The sequence below is a fragment of the Carcharodon carcharias genome, chromosome 16 (assembly GCF_017639515.1).
Source record: "Carcharodon carcharias isolate sCarCar2 chromosome 16, sCarCar2.pri, whole genome shotgun sequence".
Taxonomy (NCBI): Eukaryota; Metazoa; Chordata; class Chondrichthyes; order Lamniformes; family Lamnidae; genus Carcharodon; species Carcharodon carcharias.
The window spans coordinates 56,987,385-57,009,897 of record NC_054482.1 but is presented as its reverse complement, the minus strand read 5'-3'; the positions used below and the strand labels follow the sequence as shown (position 1 = coordinate 57,009,897).

Genomic DNA, 22,513 nt, shown 5'->3' with positions numbered 1-22,513 from the left:
AAACCAGAAATGGTCATCAACAATCTAGCAATGTACCACAGTAAAATATATTGATTCTGTAGTACATGATTTTCTCTTCCAAGGTAGTGTGACAATTGGCTTTGATGGAAGATTTATAAGTCCTTCTGTTCATACCAACATTTCAATGCCCAATGTTTGAAAATTATCCAAGATAGAGGCAGACATGCAAGTTAAATTGCTCCTTTCCCTTCTTGTTAACGTAAAAACAGAGGAAAATTGTTCTTACCAGACTACTCCGCTAAAGAATGAGACATTTGTTCAAAAAAATAAAAGGTTCTTTTCCTGCAGACACTTTTATATTCTAACAATGCAAAATAAAAACACAAAATGCATTGTTTTCATGACGAAGAGTTTGACAAACCATTTGCAAGCAGAATAAAAATTATGCCAATCTGTACCATCATGTAACACCATTGAGAAGAAAATAGTCAGCTTCTGTGGGAAAAATATTTTGCCAAAAAATTTTCTATCCTTTAAAAGGTTTATATGGAGGCAGAGCTTTACTGAACTTTGAAAAGATCTGCTCAACATCTTTGTGTCTGGTCATGGTTGATTCATTTATATTTAATAGGTTGCACTACATGAATATGAACGATGCTTGCCAAACATTCATTTGCACAATATTAATCCACCTAGAAACCTAATAAAACTCGCCAATTACAAATCACTCATTCATTTCCAACACAATGATTTGATTAAAGGATCATTATCACTGGACAACATGTTCAGGTTTAATATTTTATTTTATATTCCATAGTAATAACTCCAGGCCATTCATAGAAAAATTAATACCTTGTTGTCTTGTTATTTCCTTAATACTGAGGATTTTTAACATTGTAAATTATCATCAGATTAATCCTTTTAATAATATTAAAAGGTTAAAACATGGCTGCTTTACTAAGATACACATCCTTTACAGAACATAGGACAGATGACTGTGGTTCTGCAACTTCTAATCAACCCAACCATTTAATCAAAGAGTGACTTTGTCAACTTATGCTGATTGTTGGTGAGTTGTATAAAATATATTGACGTGTGCCACCTGACAACAACTGAGTTTATATCTCAATATAGGGATTAGTTGGTATGATCAGGCTATGGACGGGATTTCCTGTGCCCGCTGGCATTGGGCGTGTTCGGTGGCATGAGCGGACAATATGGCACGATCGGTTTCATGACGGCGTGGGCTGCATTTCCTGCCATTGGATGTCGGAAGCTTCATTGTAATCCACCTGCATATCATTATTAGGCCTGCCCACTAGATTTGCGCCCACTCCCCACCAGTGGAACGTCCGCACACGTCAGTGGGAAAGCATGCCGACATGTTTCACAACAGCACATAAAAGGTGGACACTTGGCAGGCTGCACTTTGAGGGGAACTCGGAGGTGCGTACACAGTAACGTTGCACAGCGCTCACCAAGGTCGTTTGTTGAACTTCAATCTTGTGGCACGTTGGCGGGGAGGAGGGTGTAAGGTCAGCCCTGCGGTTGAGGTGACTTGTTGGGGGTGCTGGGGCTGCCCTGCAGTTGAATGTAGTGCTCAAGCATTTGGGGCAGGGAGGTAGGGTGGGCGAGGGAAGTGGCCATGCATTAAGTACACTTTCCATTCTTCAAATGGAACTGAGACAGTTCAGATGCAGCCATTGATATGATTGAAGTTGGGTTTCCAGCTTATCTGCCCACTCAAGCAACGCAGAGTCAAGAAATTGCCACCAAGTGCTCCAGAGCTTTCACCCTTTGAGCACAGACTGCAAAATATGAGCGTCTTAGCGGACTATGGAACACTTGGATGACTGCGCACATTGTACAATTTCCTTGCTAAAGCTGGCCATGGAGCAGTCACTGGTGGAGGCGCTCACAACACCCTGCAGTGTACCATTCAGGTTTGGACCAGACTCCCTTGTGGTTCAAGCTAAGAGTGCAGACTTGCAGTGTGGATTAGGGGAATGCCTGTGCCTGAGCCGAGAGCACAGCATGCAGTCCAATGGGCAAAGTTGCCACCAATCGATCAGGTGGAGTGGGGTGGAGGTGGGTGGGGTTTTGAACAGCCATGGGGTTGAGGGTGAGGAGGTCCTCGAAAGCGGTGATGATGGGGATGAGGCCTTTTCACTGGCCAGACAATGCAGGTGCTCAGGAAGCCCTCATACCTGCTAGATTTGTGAAGGATGATGACGACATACACTGCGGACACTCCATAGGTCTTCACATAGCCTCTGTGAATGTCTGACTCTTGTTTGGCTGAGGGCAGCTCGCTTGTGCTCTGTGATCAGGGTCATATCATAGAGATGCAGCCATGAAACTTCAGAAGCATCTGATCCTTGTCCGCCTTCAGCACCTGAGCCCTTCAAAAGCATAGCATCACTGGTCACAGATGCTGAAGAGATGGGAGCCAGTCCCACCCTAAAGGTGCTGAGAGCACACAGAGAGAATAATGGAACTCTGTGATGCCTGTCCACAACATTCTGGCAGCAATGACAAGCACCATCGAGGTGCAGGCATCAGTGATGTGTCCAGGGAGCAGGCAGATGGACCATCACTTTGGTCTGAAGGCTGCACAAAGCTCAGGGAAGAGGCCCTGGACTGAGACACCTGTCTTTATCTTGTGCAGAAAGGTTTCACATCTGAGTGACACAAACACTGCTCATCAGAACAAGGACCAATAGGCAGGGATATGTTCCTGGGAGTTTATTGACAATAGTGAACATTATGTACAAGTGATTAATACACCTGCCCAGGCTGTGCAACTACATCTTCTTAACCTTCCTAACCCTGCCTCTATGTCTTGGTGCTCTCCGACATCCGCAGCAGAGGTGGAGGCAGCCTGCTGACTGCTACGCCTTGTTTACGATGATCTTGGTGGGCGTCCTCTGGAGGGCAGACACCTGGAGGACCCTGGCCTGCTTTCGGGGTCCTGCTGTGTGGCAGTGGCACCTTCCTCAGTCTGTGGAGCTGGAGCTGCTGAGGTCTCAGGAAGAGGGGATTCGATGGGCCAGACCCTCCCGGAGTCACCTGGAGGCTATTTTAAAACTAGGTCCCATCGAGATATGTGTCTCTGAGCTGGTAGAGGGTGTGGGTGAGTGCTGTGATGAAATTTCAGGGAAGGTGCCTTCAGATTCCTCTTCAGGGGTTTCTTCAGGGCTTGATTGGAGGCCCTGGGTCCTGGACTCTGTCGGTTGTTTCCCAGATGTGCCTGCGGAAGCAAGGGGAGATAATTAGTGCATGGCAGTGGCCTGTGAAACAGGACACATTACTCACAGCATGGTTGTCTGATGGATGTCACACTGCTGGATCCTCACTTGGTGGAGCACCACTGATCTCACCATCTGCAAAGGAATGGTTCAGCTCCTCACTGGCTGGATGACTCTGTTTTCAAAGTCCATTGAGACCTTGATTTCAGGCATTCCTCCAGTGGTCTGCGACCTCTCCCTCTTATTGTGTGCCAGCTTGTCCTGCATGAATAGAGATGGAGAAAGTATAAGCAGGATGCCTGCCAGGCCAGATGATAAGTATGCCTGGCATGCATGGGTGGTAAGTGGTCCCATGGTCAGGATGAGGATAATGAAGGTGTGTATATGAGAGAGTGAATGGTGATGTCCCTTGAACTGGAGCGAGTGAGATCCCTGTGAACGTGTGATGGGTTTGAGAGGGTGAGAGTTGAGAGTGTGAGAAGAATTAGTTGCCCTGGCGGAACGGAGGAAATCATTCATCCTCTTGCAGCACCGGGTGACTGTCCTTTGAAGAGCATTGGTGCTGTCCACTTCTGCCAGCACCTCCCAAGCCTGGTTGGTCATTCCGCTGCCCAACTTGCAGCTGGAGCAGGGAAAGAGGACATTGCAGTGGGCCTCCACGGCATCCAAAAGGCCTTCCAGAGACACGACGCTAAACCTGGGGGCTACAATCTTTTTCCCTTTTGTGGACATGTTCCCTGAAGCATTTGTGGGCTGGAAGCACTGAGATGTGTGCGTGTGGCTGGACATTAAATGGTTGCCTGGTGTGATGAAGTGCTGAGGTGATGGAGTGGCGGGTGAATGAGAGCCCGCTCACCATGGAAACGGCATGTTTCCTGAGAATGTTAAAGCAATGCGGCGAGTTTGAGGTGACATGGCGAGAAAACCCGCCAACGCAGCCGACGGGTAAAGTGTCATTTTACTTGCCCGCTACTGCACTTAGTGCAAACCTGGGATAATTCCGCCCTATCTTTTTGCTTGTGGATCTGAGTTTGAGTCCAGCCTAGGCTGAAGGGTGAGTCTAATCTTCCTGCTTGCTATGTGGGCCCAATGTATAATGAATTCGGTGCATTTTCAATTCAGATGAATGGTTTTGGGACCACAACATATAGTCACCCTAACTTTGGCATTACATTTGGAATCTCCTTTAGAGGGATCTCAAAGGTGGATGACACAGGGACATTCTTCCGAGATTGGTGCTGACAAATTATCAAGAGGAGTAGAGGGAATTGTTCTCTGCAGCTGATTGTATTGTTCCTTATGTGATTGATTGATGCAGTTAATGGACACAGAAACGGAAATGAGTTCCACTTCACAGCACTAGGTTCACCCTGCTCAGTACAAACTAAGTTCATATCTTTTGACTTCTGATGATCCAGTTAGTACAGATAGGGTTGAACAGCATCGGGAACATAGTTGTACAATGGAGCAAGGAGCATAAAGGACTGAGAAACAGCAGCATTGACGTTGAGTTGGGGCACCTGCTGCAGGGGAACTGAGATTTGAAGGGAGAGATCCTTGCATGGTAACTAGAGTTTGGAAGGGAAGGACTACAGGGAAACTGGAGATATGGGGTAGGGTTGCGATGAAGGGTAAGTGAAAGAGAAGGCTAGGCCAAGGGTAAATCAATAGTTAACTGGCAATGAACATTGGAGAGGGCGGCACTGATGGCATTTGGGAGGGAGTCTCTGGGACACTGGGCATATGGTTGGAGAGCTTGGTCGAAAGGGCACTTTGGTGCGCCCATGAGTATTAGCTGGAGGTAGGGTTTGAAAAGAGAAGAGCTGAAAGCACCCAGGAAAGAAAGGAAGAACAGTCAGCAAATGTGAGCCCCTGTGGGAGCTCTGAACAAGGGAAAAGGCAAAGACAAAGATACAAGGAGAGACTGCAGTGAGCCCCTGGGTGGGGTTGAGTGTGGGGAAGGTTTTGGTGCAGCAATAAATAAGTATGAGGGAGAAAGAAATGGCACTGGGGTAAATGACAGTGTTGGGGCCAAGGATAACCAGGACCACAGTACAGGAGTGAAGCTGTATCCCATTATTGTGAGGGGGAATTAAATGCAGGACTGAAAGTGGCTGACAAATCTCCAAAGTTCAATTAGGAATGCAGTTTCTAGATATTGCAAGGTGTTCCTGTTGCAAAGAAAATATTTTCTTGTTCTGAGTTATTCTTACTGACATAGAGACTAAGAATGATAGGCTGAGCAGGGGAAATGAGGTGCCCATGCACAAATTAAAAAAAAACACTCAAAGCCAAGTTTTACCTGAACAATGCAACTTTCAGCAAAAGAGAAAAACTGAAGCTGCAGGAAAGCAGATAAGCTGCTCGGGCAAACCTTGAAAGGATTTGTATCAGGATATGGAGAATTTTGTGCAAAATCATTTAAAAACTCTTTGGGAGTTATTTAAGTTTATATGTGCTTATTATGTTATTAAAAAAAATTTAAATCTTGTATCTGTATTGTCAGCTTGGCCACGTAAAGAAGTCAGGAAAAAAATGCTTGAATGATTTGGTTTGTTAGTTTTGTGGTGGATCCCAGTTGTTGATTGTTAGGTTATCCTGCCCATCTAGTGCCAGAAATTGTATGGCCAATTGCAATTCAGTCTACCAAGCAGGAACGGGATTGCAGTGCACCTAAACCTGGACAGCTCCACGTATTGCCCCTTTCTGCTCTGGTGCTACACACTGCCATTTTGCCAGGGGTGTTTACAAGGGCAGCCCAGGTGCCTGCCTGAAACAGGTGGGAATAATGTTGCCTCTAACTGTTTGCTGTGCATGGCTACCTTATTGCACTACCCGGTCCCTTTAAGACTGACATGCAGCCACACATGTGCGCATTGTACAGGGAATAGTGCTTGTGTGTGGCCTTCCCTACATAGCACACTCCTGGTTGTTTTGCAACTGCAGACCTGCATGATTTAGAGGAAACATTGGGTGGAAGCCTCATAATATTATGGAATTCAGGGTCCCATTTGTTTGCAGGATAAAAGCAACATACTGCAGATGCTGGAAATCTGAAACACAAACAGAAAATGCTGGAAAAACTCAGCAGGTCTAGTAGCATCTGTGGAGAGAAAGACAGAGTTTCCAGTCCATACTCGAAACATTAACTCTATTTATTTCTTACAGATGCTACTAGATCTGCTGAGTTTTTCCAACATGTTCGGTTTTTGTTCTCATTTGATTGCAATCACTTCTAAATAGGTTGGGCTTCCCACAGGAAAGTTTAGGTGGCGAACACCCATTTGTTCTCAGCCAATTGTTCAAATTAATCCTTGCGTATTTTGATTGGGTCAAATTTAGCCAATAGGCTATTTAAGTCAATAAGCATGTTTAATTTAACAGCAAATAGTTATTTGAGTCAAATGCATTTCTGAGGTGCAATAATCTTATGAGTTGTGACGTTAGAGAGGTTTACTAGATGTAAAACTTTTAATTATAATGAAGGGAAGATTTTGTTGTATAATCACCATTTGGGCTGGTTAGGACTTGACCCGGCCATACAACAATTGGAAAGTTTAAAGCCACCATCCTATCATGTCTGAAAAATTAAATAAGACACATGATGCATCCAAGCTCTTATTCACTGACCAGCATGTAACTTATTAGTTATTTGAAATGAATAAAATATATATAAATAATTAAGTGTAAAAAAATTTGTTGTTTTAATGTTCTAATTTTAAAATGTTCATTTATTTGTAATTTTTCATTAAAAAAGTATTACTTGCAGTCAAACTTCGGATCTGTCTTGGCCATTGTTTTTTTTTAAGGATAAATAGTGTAACAGGCCTATACAAAACCCAGGGGAACATGAGGAACAGCCAAATATGTTGATGGAGACCAAATTGACTTGTCATCCCTAATCCAAATCCCGACAGTTGACCAGTGAGGGGCACCAAATGCAGTAATCAGATTAAGTTGCACATATTGATGCAGACAGTCAGTGCAAGTTTGTGTGGGGTGTACAGGTCAGGCTGTGTCACAAAAATCATTTTGTCAGTGGTTAAGCCACTGCATGACAGGTAGATATATTAAAAAAAAAACTAACATAAATGGAGCAATTTCTACAATGTTTTCTGTATTGCAATATAAACATGACAACACCAATATATAATATACATTGGAAAGAAAGCAATCTACAACCAAAGACCTCTATTTTCTTTAAAATGCTTCACCACATTACCAGCTTTCTGGAGACATTAAACAGGGTTTTAGTGGTGGGAAACTGTTGTTCAAAGCACAAAAGAGCTATATTTTTAAGTACCAGAGTAGCTTTTACATGCTCTATAACACTTCTTTTGAAAAAATCTGGTCATGCTGTTCTGTAATCATGATAGAAAATGGAAGTCCTGTTGCTATGGCAACATTTAACATGAAGCAGCAGAGGTACTGTGACCTGATTACTATTCATTGCAGATTGAGGTATGATATCAACAGGGTGTTGCGCATGAAAACTGCTTGAATACATGAGTTGGCATTCATTCTCCAAAACTAAAATTATTTATAAACTTCAAAAATTATTTGATTTTTCAGCATCTCAGCTCTTCAGATTTAGGGATTATATAATGATTGACTATAAGAGAGCAAGCTAAAACCAATCATGAGGATGAATGTTCAAGGGAGCAATATTCTCATGGGAGCTATACATTTGTTTTGAAGTGGCAATTCCAATAATGTTAACCTAAAATGTATTTCCCATTATTTTTAAAATGCTGGTAAATCAGTCACTTTCTTTGGGTTGGGGGTTGAAGTGGGGTGGAATACATGAAAACAGCATAATAAGATAAAGACAAAACTGAAGATGAAGGAAAAATGCTAATTGAAGATCAAGTTTGATGCACACGGCTGCTTTACTTCTAAAACGTATGCCATGGGCCTGGCTGTTTACAGAACATTAATGACATAAGGATATTTTGGAACAGTAAAAAGTAACTGGACTAGAAATGCATTGCCCCTGTACCTGTTTTCCAAGTGCAAAACATATGTCTAAACATCCAATATGTCATTGCACTCTGGAAGTGCATGATCAGTCATGCAGTTAAATGCAGAAAAAAAGGCATTCAGAGCCTCTGCCTGGAAAAGTCATCAGGCACTTTACCTATGCAAATATGGGCCTAAGGCCTGTTGGAGGACCTCCACCACTCCCACTTGGAAAACCAGACTTCACTGTCTCATATAAACGAAGCCTGAGGCTCAATGTCAAGTGAGGCCCTATTGGCATAAAGATCATTCCCTGTCCTTGTTTCTAGTCAATAATGTCCGATAAGCTCATTCTTTTAAACACATCAAGTCCACCTTTGTTTTAATTTCATTTAATGTGTCTTCTCTCTCCTGGAGGTACATTTAATTTTCACTTGAACCTATATTTGTAAACTGTAGTTATTGTCTTACCTCATAAGTCTAATTTTAACATCTGGCAGTGATGGAAACTGGCTGAACGTTATTCATGCGCTTGATTTTCCTTTTCATTGTTTGTACCTTTTCAGTCACTGCCAAAAATTGCCATGAGGCTATGTAAATATGCAAATCGGAGTCTTACGCCAGTTGTAGGACCCCCACTACCATTTTCATTTACAAATGGTCAGAATGCGAAAACTAGGCCCAGTTGTACACGAGTTTAACCATCTAACCAGCAGGTAGGGTGACCAGCTGTCCTGTTTTTAAGGGATTGTCCTTATTTTGACTGTACTGTGTCCCATAAGAGATGTATTTTGTCCCTTATTCCTTGAACAGCCTGTGGGAGACTGAGCCTCCTTGATTTTCTTGTGAACTTGCGCACTGTGACTGTTGGCCACCACAGGAAGCTATAGCAACCAGCACCACCTCCCTCTCCCACCCCCATTTTCTTATAATCAGCAGCACCCCTCTGTTCCCCGCTCTTATGATCACCAACACACACCTCTCCCCTACTCTACTTGAACCCCCCCACCCCACCTCCCCCGCTCCATGGTCGAAGTGTCCCTTATTTCATTTCATAAGAATTGGTCACCCTGCCAGCAGGTCTTAAATGGTACCACTGGAGGTTTCACCACTGGGAACCACAAAACTTTTGCCTTCTGCTGCTGGCTCAATCTCACCTCTGACTGGGAACAAACACCTCTGATTTGTCACCTGCAACTTGCCAGTTAAATCAAGTGAGGCCCAAATGCGAAAATGGTTCATGTCCCCCAAATCATCCTTTCAGATGTACCACCAACATCAAAACTACCCCGAGGTGTTAGAATAAGGTCCAAGCTGTTACAAGCGGCAACCTGGGAGAAAATCTTCCTTGGGATTGTCATAAGGTAATGAGAATGTCATCGAAATCAATTGAAAAGAAATGGTGAAGTATAAAACAGGCTGCCAGTTCACTTTGCATAAGTGGTAAAGGCCAATTTCACCCCCCTTATGCTGTTCTGACAAAAACAGCAAAATTAATGTATAGGAAAACAAATTGTGGAATTTACTGCAATAGATCTCAATGCAGTCTTTGAGCTAAAAGCACTTTAACAGAATATTACATGAAATTTGAATAGAAAAGGTGCTAGGATTTATTAATTGAATTGAAACGGAATAATTTTCCATTCTAAAAGCATCAGAGATGGTTGCTTGCTGAAGAAATATTGGGCAAATTTAGCTGCATAAATTGGTTGGGTTGAATTGCTGCAAATGGGCTCCCAGGGCAGAACCTTGCCCACAAACTCTTGATATGTGCTGCTGGTGAGTGAGGCTTCTAGATGACAGTGCATTTGTAAAATTAACCCTTTAACTCTATCTGAGTACTTAAGTTGCTTGCGTGCAGTACCTTTATCTTTAATTTCAAGAAAGGCGTTAACATGAATTGATGCCACCATTATAATAACAAACAAAGGAACTGCATAAGAATACATGAAGCATTCATGTGTCAATCTTTGCATTAGGGGCTTTCAATGCAACAAGCAGTAGAGTTTAAGTTTTTCAAGTTTTATTAAGAACTTGGAAAGCAATATTAGAACTTCAGGATTTTTAAAATTTCCAGTTGCTAAATCAAAACATACTTAGAATTCTAGAACATTCTAACGCATAGGGAAGATCACTGAACAATGTATCAACCTACATATTTATTACATTTTTCCAGCAGTAAAATTGGCATTTAACCACCGATTCCAATCTTTATAAACACATGATGAGTCCTCATCCTGATGGCCATCTTTGTGTGTGGCTGCATGAAGCTATGTGTAGACCCTTGCTATGCAAACACCAAGTGTTACTAATATACCTAGGTTCTATTTGTCCCAGGCATCATGAAGGGTGGTTCTGGCCACCTTGCCATGGAACATTCCAAGCAGTTGGACTGTGTCGTACCACCTGTAGAAGTTTATGAAAAAAAATAGCTTTGACCACAAGTCCATCAGGCAGTGGCCCACATTTAACATTCTCAAGGCCCTGCGGGAAAAGGAGATGGTGGATCATGTTGGATGGTTCCTGAGCAGACGACCTTTTGGCAGAATGCCTCATTATCAGAGCTTCCAAATAAGCACCAAGACATAATTTAGCTGGTGGTGAGAAAGGCCCTGCTGGTCAGATCCTCCCTGCATGGCTGGAGTTTCATCCCCTCCGCATGTTGCCCTCGAGAAGGCTGCAGTGAAGACGGGAAGAGACTGTCGTCTACCTCCTTCTGGAATGTGCCTTTGCAAAGAAGATCTGGATAGAGATGGGTGGTTTTTGTCAATGTTCATCCCAAGCAGCTCCGTGATGCAGGACTCTGTGCTCAATGGGCTGTTCCCAGGGATGCACACCAAGACAAACATCAGCTGCAGCTGGACGATCACCAATACAGTGAAAGACGCTCTTTGGTCTGTCTGAAACCTGCTGGTTTTCCTGTGCAAAAAAATTATCCATGACAGAGTGATGCAGACTAAGACATTCCAAGGACTACGTGCTGAGGGACATGTTAAAGCTTGCGCCCAGCCGCCCCAAAGGCACAATGGGGAAGGGCCATTTCTAAAGGCCTTTTAGAACATAGTACACAAAGTGGCTGGAAACTGGGTAAATTCACTCTGGCTGTATGTTTTTTGTAAATATTAAATATTATTGTGCATGTAGTGAGTAACATTCAGTATTGAAAGAAACTGATTTAGTTTGCACCTTATGTAGTGTCAATTTTAAATGGTCATGGAATGTACTTTCATAAATTTTATGAATAAAGTATATTTTTTGGAGAAAAAAACACATTAATTACATTACGATAGCCAATTCTTCTAGTTTACACTGGCACAACTTGAAGTTGAGTCCCAATTTTGGCATTACAATACTTTTGATAAATATGAGTCTTTTTAAGAATAGGAAAAAAACATTCAGCCCAATAAGCCAGTCTCTTTGATGAGCCTCAACCCCATTTATCCATATTCTCACTAGAGTCTATTTTCTTTCTCCCAAAATCACCCTCTTCAGTCCAAATCTTCTGGTCTCCAGATCGTCGGAGACCGGGTATATGTCCCAAATGTGTGTCGGGACTCCACAGAAGTTCTGACTTGCTGATTTCCATGGGAACGGCCTGGGAAGCTTGAACTTCCGATTGCAATCCTCCTGTTCCCCGGGACCCTCTGTGAATTTGTCTGACTCTGAGTTAGAGTCAAATACTACAAGATGTTCTGCGGTACTTACCTGAATAGTTACCCAGGAAATGTTAGACAAAAAAAAACCTAGTCTAACTCTTGGGTAACTACATAACTGACCTCCCAATCACTCACAATAACCCCCAACTCCCCCCATGACCCCCCCCCCAACTATCCCTTGACTGACTTGATGATCCCAACACACCAGCCACCTCACCCACCCTACCCACTTACCTCACCCATCTAACCAACCTGCAACCCTATGCATTTACTCATTCACCCACTCACCCAAACATAATTTTTTCACCCATTCACTAACGATCAAACTGGATCTTTAAACTTACCATACAGCAGTTAGTGCTGTAAAAAAAGTCTCCCCCCTACCCCCTCAACTCTGTAGCACTGCAACGAAGGTCTTGATAGGACGCTGCACTCTGCATTTTTGGTATAGCTCGACCTAGAAGACCAGCAAGAAATGTGGAGCAACATCGAGGTGGGGGAAAGTTCAAATGGAGCAGCGAACCGATGATGTTGCTGCTCCTCAACATGTTAGAATAACTTCACTTCAGCAAAGCTACTTTCATCAATAAATTCCAAAAGAACAAAGTAAATATGACAATTCACTATATTAGAAAATATTCAATTATGTGGTTACATAATCATTGCACAAGTTTTGAAGTGAGCCATTGTCCAGAACAAATGCCTTTTCAACACATTTTTATTTACAAGGACACAATGCAAAGGTATAACTTCTGACAAAACCCATCATCTCATAACTTGTCTCCAAGCTCCCTTCACAAATTAAACAAAAGATGTTGCTTCTTTAAAAAAAGGTAATTGCTTCAAATGAGTATACGCAATGTTAGATTTTCTGTATCAATATATGCTTTCTAATGACAATGATGCAAAAAGGATGGTATAACTCATTGAATTCACTGATCTGAGTGCGGTTTATCTGTTGCCAAACAGTGCAGGGCTACATAAGGAAGATTTCATACCAACTGGGTCACAAAATAGCCTCAGATTAACCTGTACTAAACTGATTTGATCAAATACAGAATGCCATACGACTGGAAATATAAACAGCTCCGTTACAGACTTGGTCCAAAGTGGAAAAAAAGAGTTAAATTCCAGAGCTGAGGTGAGAGTGACTGCCCTTGACATCAAGGCAACATTTGAACAAGTTAGACACCAAGGAGCCCTGGCAAACTGACGTCAGTTGGAATCAGGGGGAAAACTCCCCACTGATTGGAGTCATACCTAGCACAAAGGAAGATGGCAGTGAATGTTGGAGGCCAATCATATCAGCCCAGGGCATCACTGTAGGAGTTCCTCAGGGTAGTGCCCTAGGCTCAACCATCTTCAGCTGCTTCAAATGAACTTCCCTCCATCATAAGGTCAGAAATGGGATGCTCACTGATGATTACACAGTTTTCAGTACCATTCACAGTTCCTCAGATGCTGAAACAGTTTGTGCCCACATATAGCAAGATATAGGCAACATTCAGACTTGGGCTGATAGGTGACAAGAGACATTCAAGCCACACTAGAGTCAATGTCTATCTCCAATGAGAGAATCTAACCATTTCCTCTTGACCTGTCATGGCATTACCATTGCTGAATCCCCACCATCAATATGCTGCGAATTACCATTGAACAAATCTGAACCGGACCAGCCTGTCATGAAGGTATAATAATTTTCATAATATTTTTCCAGTATTGTAAAGTAGGTTTATGGGGGATTGTGTTTATCTGTCTTGTGTGTGATTTATAGCCAAGCAGACTGCAAACTGAAGTTATCAAAAGAAGGTGTAGAAGTGTCTTTAATACGCTAATGAGTAAACATGGTTGGGGTCTTAGCATGTAAGGTGTAAAACTAATTTGCATTATTAGATAGCTGAAATAGGATTTGAATTTCAAGGAGATCAATGAGAATAGTAGCAACATGAAAAGATTTATATTATAAGAAAGGTAAAAGTTCTAAAGACAGTTGGAAATAATGGAATTTACATATAAAAAAGGGTGAAACATAAATAAAGGAAAGTGAGGCTATTGTCAGGAGAAGGCATCATAAGATCTAACAGAAGGGTGGAAGCCTCCATTATTTGTGCATTAAGCCTACTGTTTTCAGAAACTGAAGCTGGAGAAAGCCACTTTGAATTATGCTGTCCAGGGCATTGTGTTAATTTGCTGTTTAAAATCTAAAATACCTATTTTTGGGCCATTGCCTTAATGGGGGGTAACTGGGAGCCAGGTTAATTAGTGATTTTTAGGAGTTATTATAGAAGTAATTTGTAGTTCTGTGCATGTGCTTGAAATCTCTTCTGTTAATAAATATTTGAATTTTAGTGGTTTGAAAAATCTCTAAAATTTTGGTGGACTTATTACTTCTGAATTCAGAGCATGCATCCCAAAATAAATACAAATTGCAAAACTGTTGTGATAGCAGGATCAGATTTCCCAGGATTTGATCCATCTGGCACACATCATCTGCTGCATCATAACAAGTCATATAAATACAATGATTACAAGAGCAGGTCAGAGGCCAGAAATTCTGTTGTTGAGGAACTCCCCCCTTGACTCCCCAAAGCCAGTCCACCATTTACAAGGCACAAGTCAGGAGTGTGATGGAATACTCTCCATTTGTCTTGTTGAATGTAACTGCAACAACACTTAAGGAGCTCAATACCAAACAATACTTGATCAACACCCCATCTACCACTTTAAACATTCAGTCCCTCCACCACCAGTGCACAGTGGCAGCTGTGTGCACCATATACAAGATGCATTGCAGCAACATGCCAAGGGTCCTTCAACAATATCATCCAAACCTGGAACCTCTACCACCAAGAAGAACAGTAGTGGACACATGGGAAGCTTTCCCCTCCAAGTGACACACCATCCTGGACTCCATATAAGAACTCAGACAGAGGCCAGACACAGGCTGGATTCTTTTGATGGGATTGTTTCTCACTAGGCTGATCGACAGAAGGAAGTGAAAGTACTCACCATTGGTGAAGGAGACAGAGAAATGTTGCCCACAGAGGCCTTCAGTTCATCCACTGATGCTGCCATACACACAATGGTATCTTTAGCCTGCAGAGGCCGAATCTTAATGTTGAATTTTCGCCGTGTATCCTCTTCTGACTCAGACTCACTTGATGAATAAAAGTGTTTCTCTTTGGTAGGTGAAATCTCATTAAGGAAACTTCTTTACTTAAATGAAATAGAGGAGGACAACTAAACAGCCAAGTTTGGATTTAAATCCAGTCACGTTGTCTTCCTCCCCTTTCCCTCCAATGTTTTTAGCCCTTTTTCGTACCTCATCTCCTCAATGTGTTGAACTCTGGTGGGGTTTGTTTCCACTGGGGCCCGAAAAACCCCAGTACTTTGTTCAAGTGACCATTCTTCATGGCGATGGTCCATAAGCAATAATTGGCATCTGTGGCACTGAGAACCTATTGTTTGTGGCATCTTGTACCATCCTTTCTTCGCTTACCACCATTGGTAACTCTACTTTCAGTTACTTAGCCCTAATGCTTTGGAACTCCATCCTTAGATCATTCCACCTCCATCTCCTACTTTAAAATATCCTTGAATTGCCTGTTAAATTAGTTAGGAAGGGGTGATAGTAAGGGAAATTTAAATTTTAAAAGCAAAAAACTGCAGATGATGCTGCCAGACCTGCTGAGATTTTCCAGGTATTTTTATTTTTGTTTTAAATTTTAAATATTGGAGGACTGATGTTTTCAGCAAGGAAAAGCATACTGGATAAAGGGGACATGATGTGGGATTGAACTGTTGGAGGCAGGGGGGAGGGGGCAGTCAGGGGGAAGGTGGGGGTGCTAAACATCAATAAGGTGTGTGCCTAATCTCCTTTCCACCCACTCCAAAGCTCACCCCATAATAAGGGGGTGGGTGGGCACCAAAATCAGTAGTCCACTCGCCATATTTAAATAGATAATCAAGGGTTAATTGGGGTCATTACCAAGCCAATTGACCCCAATAATACTCTGCCCACACCATAAAGTGGCTGGCGCGTGCAGTCTGATTTTTAAAAATATTCTCAAAGGGTGGGAAAGGAAGGGGATGTTGTTGTATCTTTGGGGGGGCAAAAGCTTTGCAGATCGGGGGCAGCACCCCTAAGATAGAACCTGCCTTTTCTTCCTAACCGCCTATTGCATTACAAACGCCACCCCTATGACCCCGCCCCCTCCCTAACCTGCCCAAACTCTCCCTGTCCAAGACTTTGGACTCACCTTTTCCGGGATCCATTGGGCCTTCTTCTTGTTCCTGGTTGCAGTCCCGGGAGCGCCTAATAATGCACTCTTGGTCCTGCCAGGACTGATGGAGCTGCCTGTCAATCAAATTGGCTGACAGCTCCTGAGGGCTAGACTTCGTCCCCAGTGAGGGGTGGAAATCCTACAGTGCCCTTATTTTGCCCGCCTGCAGCATGTTTTGGTTGCAGGGCGGGCTGATGTAGAATGGGCCGGTTCCATGCCAATTTTGCTTCAAGGGTGGGCAAGCCTTTCGCCTCCACACCCTCCTCCCTCCTCTGCCTCCGTAATATTCTGCCCTGAGTTGAGAGTTTCAACAGCAATAAGGACAATGTCAAGTACAGGAGTGCAGGGGTTGGGAAAGGTTGTGGAGAGATAAAAATAGGTATCATCTATGTACATATGCAAGCTGACTCCATGGGTCGAACTTTCCCAGTCCTGTGGGGACAGGTTTGAAGGCAGGACTGGGAGCAAACTTAAAGAAGCTCACGTTAAGGCAGCTTCCTGATGTGATCCAAATGAACTTGCCAGAAGCGGAGTCTGACTGGAACACACACTTATTGGGCATTAGATTAAAAGAAGATTGTGGTTAGGAATATAGGAAATAGGAGCAGGAATAGGTCATTCAGCCCATCGAGCCTGCTCTGCCATTCAAACTGCTTATGACTGATCATTTTCCCACCTATCTCCATACCCCTTGATGTAATTAGTATCCAGAAACCTATTGATTTCTGTCTTGAACATGCTCAATGATTGAGCTTCCTCAGCCCTCTGAGGTAGAGAATTCCAAAGATTCACACCCTCTGAGTGAAGAAATTCCTCCTCATCTCAGTCTTAAATGGCCTGCCCCTCATTCTGAAACTGGGTCCCCTGGTTCTAGACTTACCAGCCAAGGGATACATCCTATCCACATCTACCTTGACATGCCCTGCAAGAATTTTGTAAGTTTGTTGTAAATGAGATCACCTCTCATTTTTCAAAACTGTTTGGGTGAGATGTTCCTGGATTGGACAGCTTGATGACACTCACTATCTGTGTTCATTACTTAAAAATACTGGCCACTTGGGTGAATTACTGGAGAGTGACTGGCATCTATTAAATTGTATACTGGCAAGAGTTTTAGCCTTCAGAACAGAAAGAGATAAAAACTGGGGAACAGTCTGTGCTGGTAAGTTACTGGTGGAGCTTTTAAATTATGCTCATAAGAAAACCGGTGCTATTTTTAAGATATGATGTCATATATATCATTAAAAATCTGAGCTCTCAAAAACTGGTGAGAATGTCCTCATTAGAGTGATTCCACAATATGGTCAAGCTGCTTGTTCTGAATTCAGGGCAGTGACAGCAATACTGGAACAGCTGCACATAGCATTTACTATTTTTAATTCTCCCTCGCCTCCACCTTTGATGCCCTAGCCCTCAATAAAACCTTTAACCCTCTTTCATCCTGGCTGTCCACCCTGGCATGACCCTCTTTGCCATTCAAGTCCAAGCGACACGAACATAAAAATATATGGTGAACTATTGATTTAGCCATCCTGCCAGATCTGGCTGGATCATTCCATTGGGTTATGCTCTCGTCTGCAAAGCTGCTCACTATTTCAGGATCATCCTGGAATGCAAAGACAATCCCCGGCTTCTTTTCTCCACTACAAACAGTATTCTTAAACCCCACTCCTCCGTCTCCTCCACCCTCATCTCCAAGAATAAATGCAAGGAGCTCATGGACCTCTTTGTTACAAAGATTGAGACCATCCGACCATCTCTGCTGTGTCCCTCCTTTCCGCTAGTCCACCTGGCTAAACCTCCTCTTAAGCTTCCCCTGACCTACCCCTGAACTCACATCTTTCTCTAATTTTGCTTTCTCTCCTCATGCTCTGAGCTCATCTTGCCCATGAGACTCAAATTCTGCTCCCTTGACAGCTGCAGCATATCAGCTGCCCTGCTATCTTTATCATACTTTATTTAACTAATTAGGTTTCAAGTTTAGAAATATCACTCAACTGTTATCTGTAGTTATATTAAGTATTTGGGCTAGTTAAGCTTTACATTTATTGCAGTATGTCCCCAGTATCAGTCTAAAATACTGTCCCTGTTAGAGGGATAAAACCTTAAAACTCACCAACCAATCATCCACCTGCTCACCTAATTAATACCTTTGAACATTCACCAGCAACTGGAGGCTGAAAATAAATGTATAAAAAGCAGCACCCCCTGCACCAAATTTCCACCTACACCAAATTCCCAAGTTAGCGTCTGTTCCTCGTCACCCTCAGTCTTTGTTGTCTCCAGTCTGCCTCAGCTCAACTGCTGCTGAAAGCCTCATCCATGCCTTTGTTGCCTCTACACTTGAGTATTCCAATTCACTCCTGGCTGGTTTCCCATCTTCTACCCTCTGTAAAATTTCTTATACCAAGTCGCATTCACCTATCACTCCTGTGCACAATGACCTACATTGGATCTTGGTCAAGCAACTTTTGGTTTTAAAATTCTCATTCCTGATTTCAAATTCCTCCAATGCCTGGCCTCTCCCTATCTCTATAATCTCCTCCAGCCTTACAACTCATATCTGCACTCCTCTAATTCTGGCCTTTTCAGCATCCCCAATTTCAACTGCTCTACCATTGGTGGCCATGCCTTCAGCTCCAGAAGAGCTTTGGGATTGCCCTCCTGAACCTCTCCATCTCTTTATTTTGCTTTCCTTCTTTAAGGCGGGCCTTAAAACCTACCATATTGACCAAGTCTTTAGTCATCTGACCTAATATCTCTTTATGCAGCTTGGTGTCATATTTTTGATAACATTGATAATTCTCTGAAGCCTATAGGAGCATTTTATTATGTTAAATGTTATATAAATATAAGTTGTTGATGGTACCAGTGATGGTCCATATAGAACAACATCATCAAAATTGTATTGTTAGCCTTCATGGACAGGTTTACAGCTTGATGTACACATCGCCAGAATGGAGTAAGAGTCCTATCAGGGCTTCACCTTCAGAGGTAGGAGAGCAAAATACCTTGAGGCACATACATGTTAAATGTGTTATATTAGAAGTTGACCAATAATAGAGTATAAACCTGCCTTAAAAAGATTGAACCGTACAAAAATATCCTTCAATCTATTTTCTTCAATGAGGAAAAAACAAAAAAGTAATATACCGGAATTCAGAAATAAAAACAGAAAATACTCAAAACATTCAGCAGGTCAATCAGCACCTGTGGAGAGAGAAGCCAAGTAAGGTTGTAAGGGCCCAAAGGATATAACCTGATTTGTCATCTGGCCTGATGCTGTATCCTTCATCATCAACTTCTGGTGAATTCTGAAAATCAGACAAGTAATAGAGTGAAACACTTAGAAGATTTTCCACCATTTCTGATTTCCTTTTTCATGTACAAATCTTTTGTTGTTGTTGAAGATTTGAAATGGAGTGATCCACAGCAGCTGCCACCTCCGACTCAACCTGCTCATAAATTGAGTTTCGGAGCTATTCAGAGGAGCAGGGCTTTACCTTGCTGAGGCCAGATACTTAACTAAATTTTAAATGAAACTTTATTTTCTAAATTTTTATGTTTTCAACTTATGGCATTATACTTTCTGTCACAATTTTTAAATGACAAGAGTTATTTCAACTTGGTTATTAAATTAACTTGTCCTCAGCAATTTTACTTGTCTCATGTCCACTGTAATACATTGTGCTTATTCTGGCTGTAACCCTACAAAAGATATATGAAAAATACTTTCAATTTATTTGTTTATATTGAAATCCCTTCTCTTTATTTTGTCTTTGATGTTGATACCCTCTGTGAAAATACATTTTTCTGCTTACAATTTTGTGCTGAATCTACACAACTCTTCTAATTCGTTCAATTCTTCAACTTCATTATTCTGTTCAATGTTGGCTGCAAAGATTCATGATCTAGTTAGCACATTTTCAAAATGATTACCTTTTATAATGACCAGACAAATCACAGTTCATAATTCAATTTTAGAGGCAATTAGATAGTTGCCTCAAGAAGATGATTATTAATGGATGTGGGGACTGAGCAGGAGAGTGGAATTAGATCAGATGATTCTTGTTGGGGAAACAAAACAGCACAGGTTTGATGGCATTTATGGACCACTTCTGTGCAATAACATTGTATTATTCTATCACAGCAAAATCAAAAATAGTAGAAAAAACAATTTTCATTTATATCAGCATTGAGTGACCTATCCCTCTGAGAAGTAAGTGTAAAATGATAAGATATTTACATACATTTGGGCATTCAGCTCATCTTAATTCACCCATCCAATGATCCCACAGCCCACAGCCAACTGTACCCACCACAGCACCTAACTGTATCTTAAATGATTCCAGGGTTTTCACTTTCTCTACTACTTTATCTGGAAGTCCATCACATATTTTGATGGCACTGTGTAAAGAATTTCCTGATATTAATCCTAAATTCCTGTTTTATTAGTTTGAACCCATGACCAACGGTTCCACTTTTGCAATCAATTTTGAAGTTATATTCTGGATTTGTATTTTCCAATCTTCAACTACCTTACTTAAACTATAAGGTCATCTCCCAGGCATTTTTCAGGATTCAAAGTTCACTTTACCTCAGCCTTCTCTTCCAGAACTTGACCTTTGACACCAGGGAGCAACCTCTTTACTGCTCCGCCTTCAGAATTTAAATATCTACATTATTTCTCAGAATGGATACAGTATCAAGGACAAGGGGGGGATGTGGATGGTTTGTGGTTTATGGAGACCATAGGAGTGGGAAAAGTGGCGGGCAGGGTGACTTAATTAGGCAGGATGTGAAATTTCAACTTCCTGACAGTCAGTGAAGATGCAGAGATAAAGTCAGCAGTGTGTTTGTGGCGTGTCGGGCATTAAGCCAGCCTGTGATGTACTTGCAATTCATTTGCATGCTATGAATACTCATTGGTGTAAAATGTTTCTTCATTACAGCCTGCCTTCAAGATAAAGATAGCAGTGTACAAGAAACATGTGGCACCTGTTTCACAATTGTTTAAGATGGCGTGCACCAGTCAGCTTTGTGCAGATGTGTGTAACGTCAGCTGTTTTCCTCAAGGGAGGGGAGCAGGAGAATGGCAGCTTGCATGGAGGCTTTTACCGGCAAGGAATTAGTGGTGAGGGAGGTTGTGAAGCGGGGTTGGGGGCATGGAGAGTGGAAGAGGGATCCAGGGGATATCAGATGGTGGGGTCAGGGGCATGGAGGAGTAAAGTGAGCATGGCATGGTGTCCTGAGTGTGATGGGAACAGTCAATCAAGGTAAGAAAATTAGGGACCTAAAGAGCAGTGTGAGTATTGTCCAAATGTGTGTCCATCTCAAGGTGTTGGCTGGCAGAGTACTTACGGGCTTTGAGTTTAGCTACAACATTTCAATTATCCTCACTGGGGGTGATCTTGGACAATGTCCTCTGCATAGAAAGGAGGGCCAGCTGAGCCTGCAAGTTCAGACACGTCCTACAGAGTGGTGAGTACAACACTGGACACTAACATGAATATTCATTAAAGAGTGAACAAAAAAAAACCATTGTGGAAGGAACAAGAAAGGAAATGTCCCTAACTCCCCTTTAAGCATTGGCCTGAATTTTACCCTTGGCGGGTGCATGCGATCGCCAGATCCAGAATTGGTTGGGAAACAGACCCCCAACCATGATCGGCCCCCCCGCCACGATTTCAGGCTGGCTGGCCAATTAAGGCCTAGCCAGTGTGAAACGCGTCTTCCCAGTAGGCAGGAAGAGCCTGGCGGGGACCTATCTAGCGCCAGGTCCAATGGCGACCCCTTGGGCAGTTTATTAAACAGCACAGGCAGTTCCTTGAAGGTTGCCAGGGAAGAAACATATATTCTACATTTTGGAGAGTGAAGCTATGGCCTCAACAGCGGCTGGAGACGCTAGGTAGGAGGGCAGGTCGGGTGGGCACTTGGCCTCCCATTTTTTGGATGAGTGTCTCACGATGCTTTTGGAGGAGGCGGCTGCCAGGAAGGACACACTCGCCCCGAGAGATGGAAAGAAGAGGGAACCACACCTGACAAAAAAAGCTTGGGAGGAAGTGGCAGCCGAGGTCAGCAGCCACGACATTATGCGGCGCCTATGGGTGCCGTGCCACGAAAGGTTAAATGACCTGCTGTGCTCGGGAAGGGTGAGCACCATATTGGCATGGGTCAGTGTGCAGAAGTGTTAAGGACTGGTTGTCCCCCTGTAGAGCTCAGGAGTTTAGAGTCTGAGTGCCAACTGTCAATGACACTGGAGCTGGCCAAGAGGGTGAGCCCTGGCTGCTTGGACTAAATGCCTTGCATTCAAGGGCCACGGCTTGGATGTGCCCTATAAGGTGTTCCTCAGCTGGGGTTAGCCAGGCTGCAATGGTGCTGCAGATAGACAATCGACCAATCAATG

General features: G+C 42.8%; 1 protein-coding gene across 1 annotated transcript in view; it reads right to left on the bottom strand.

The window, feature by feature from the left end:
* sgip1a (SH3GL interacting endocytic adaptor 1a) overlaps positions 1 to 22,513 on the bottom strand; it is a 208,113-nt gene that overhangs the window by 81,863 nt on the left and 103,737 nt on the right. Inside the window, exons 6-7 of the mRNA XM_041208987.1 lie at positions 19,364 to 19,421; positions 14,834 to 15,012 (exon numbers count right to left, since the gene is read on the bottom strand). Coding sequence (XP_041064921.1) covers positions 14,834 to 15,012; positions 19,364 to 19,421 — 237 coding nt within the window. The remainder of the gene's footprint in view (positions 1 to 14,833; positions 15,013 to 19,363; positions 19,422 to 22,513) is intronic.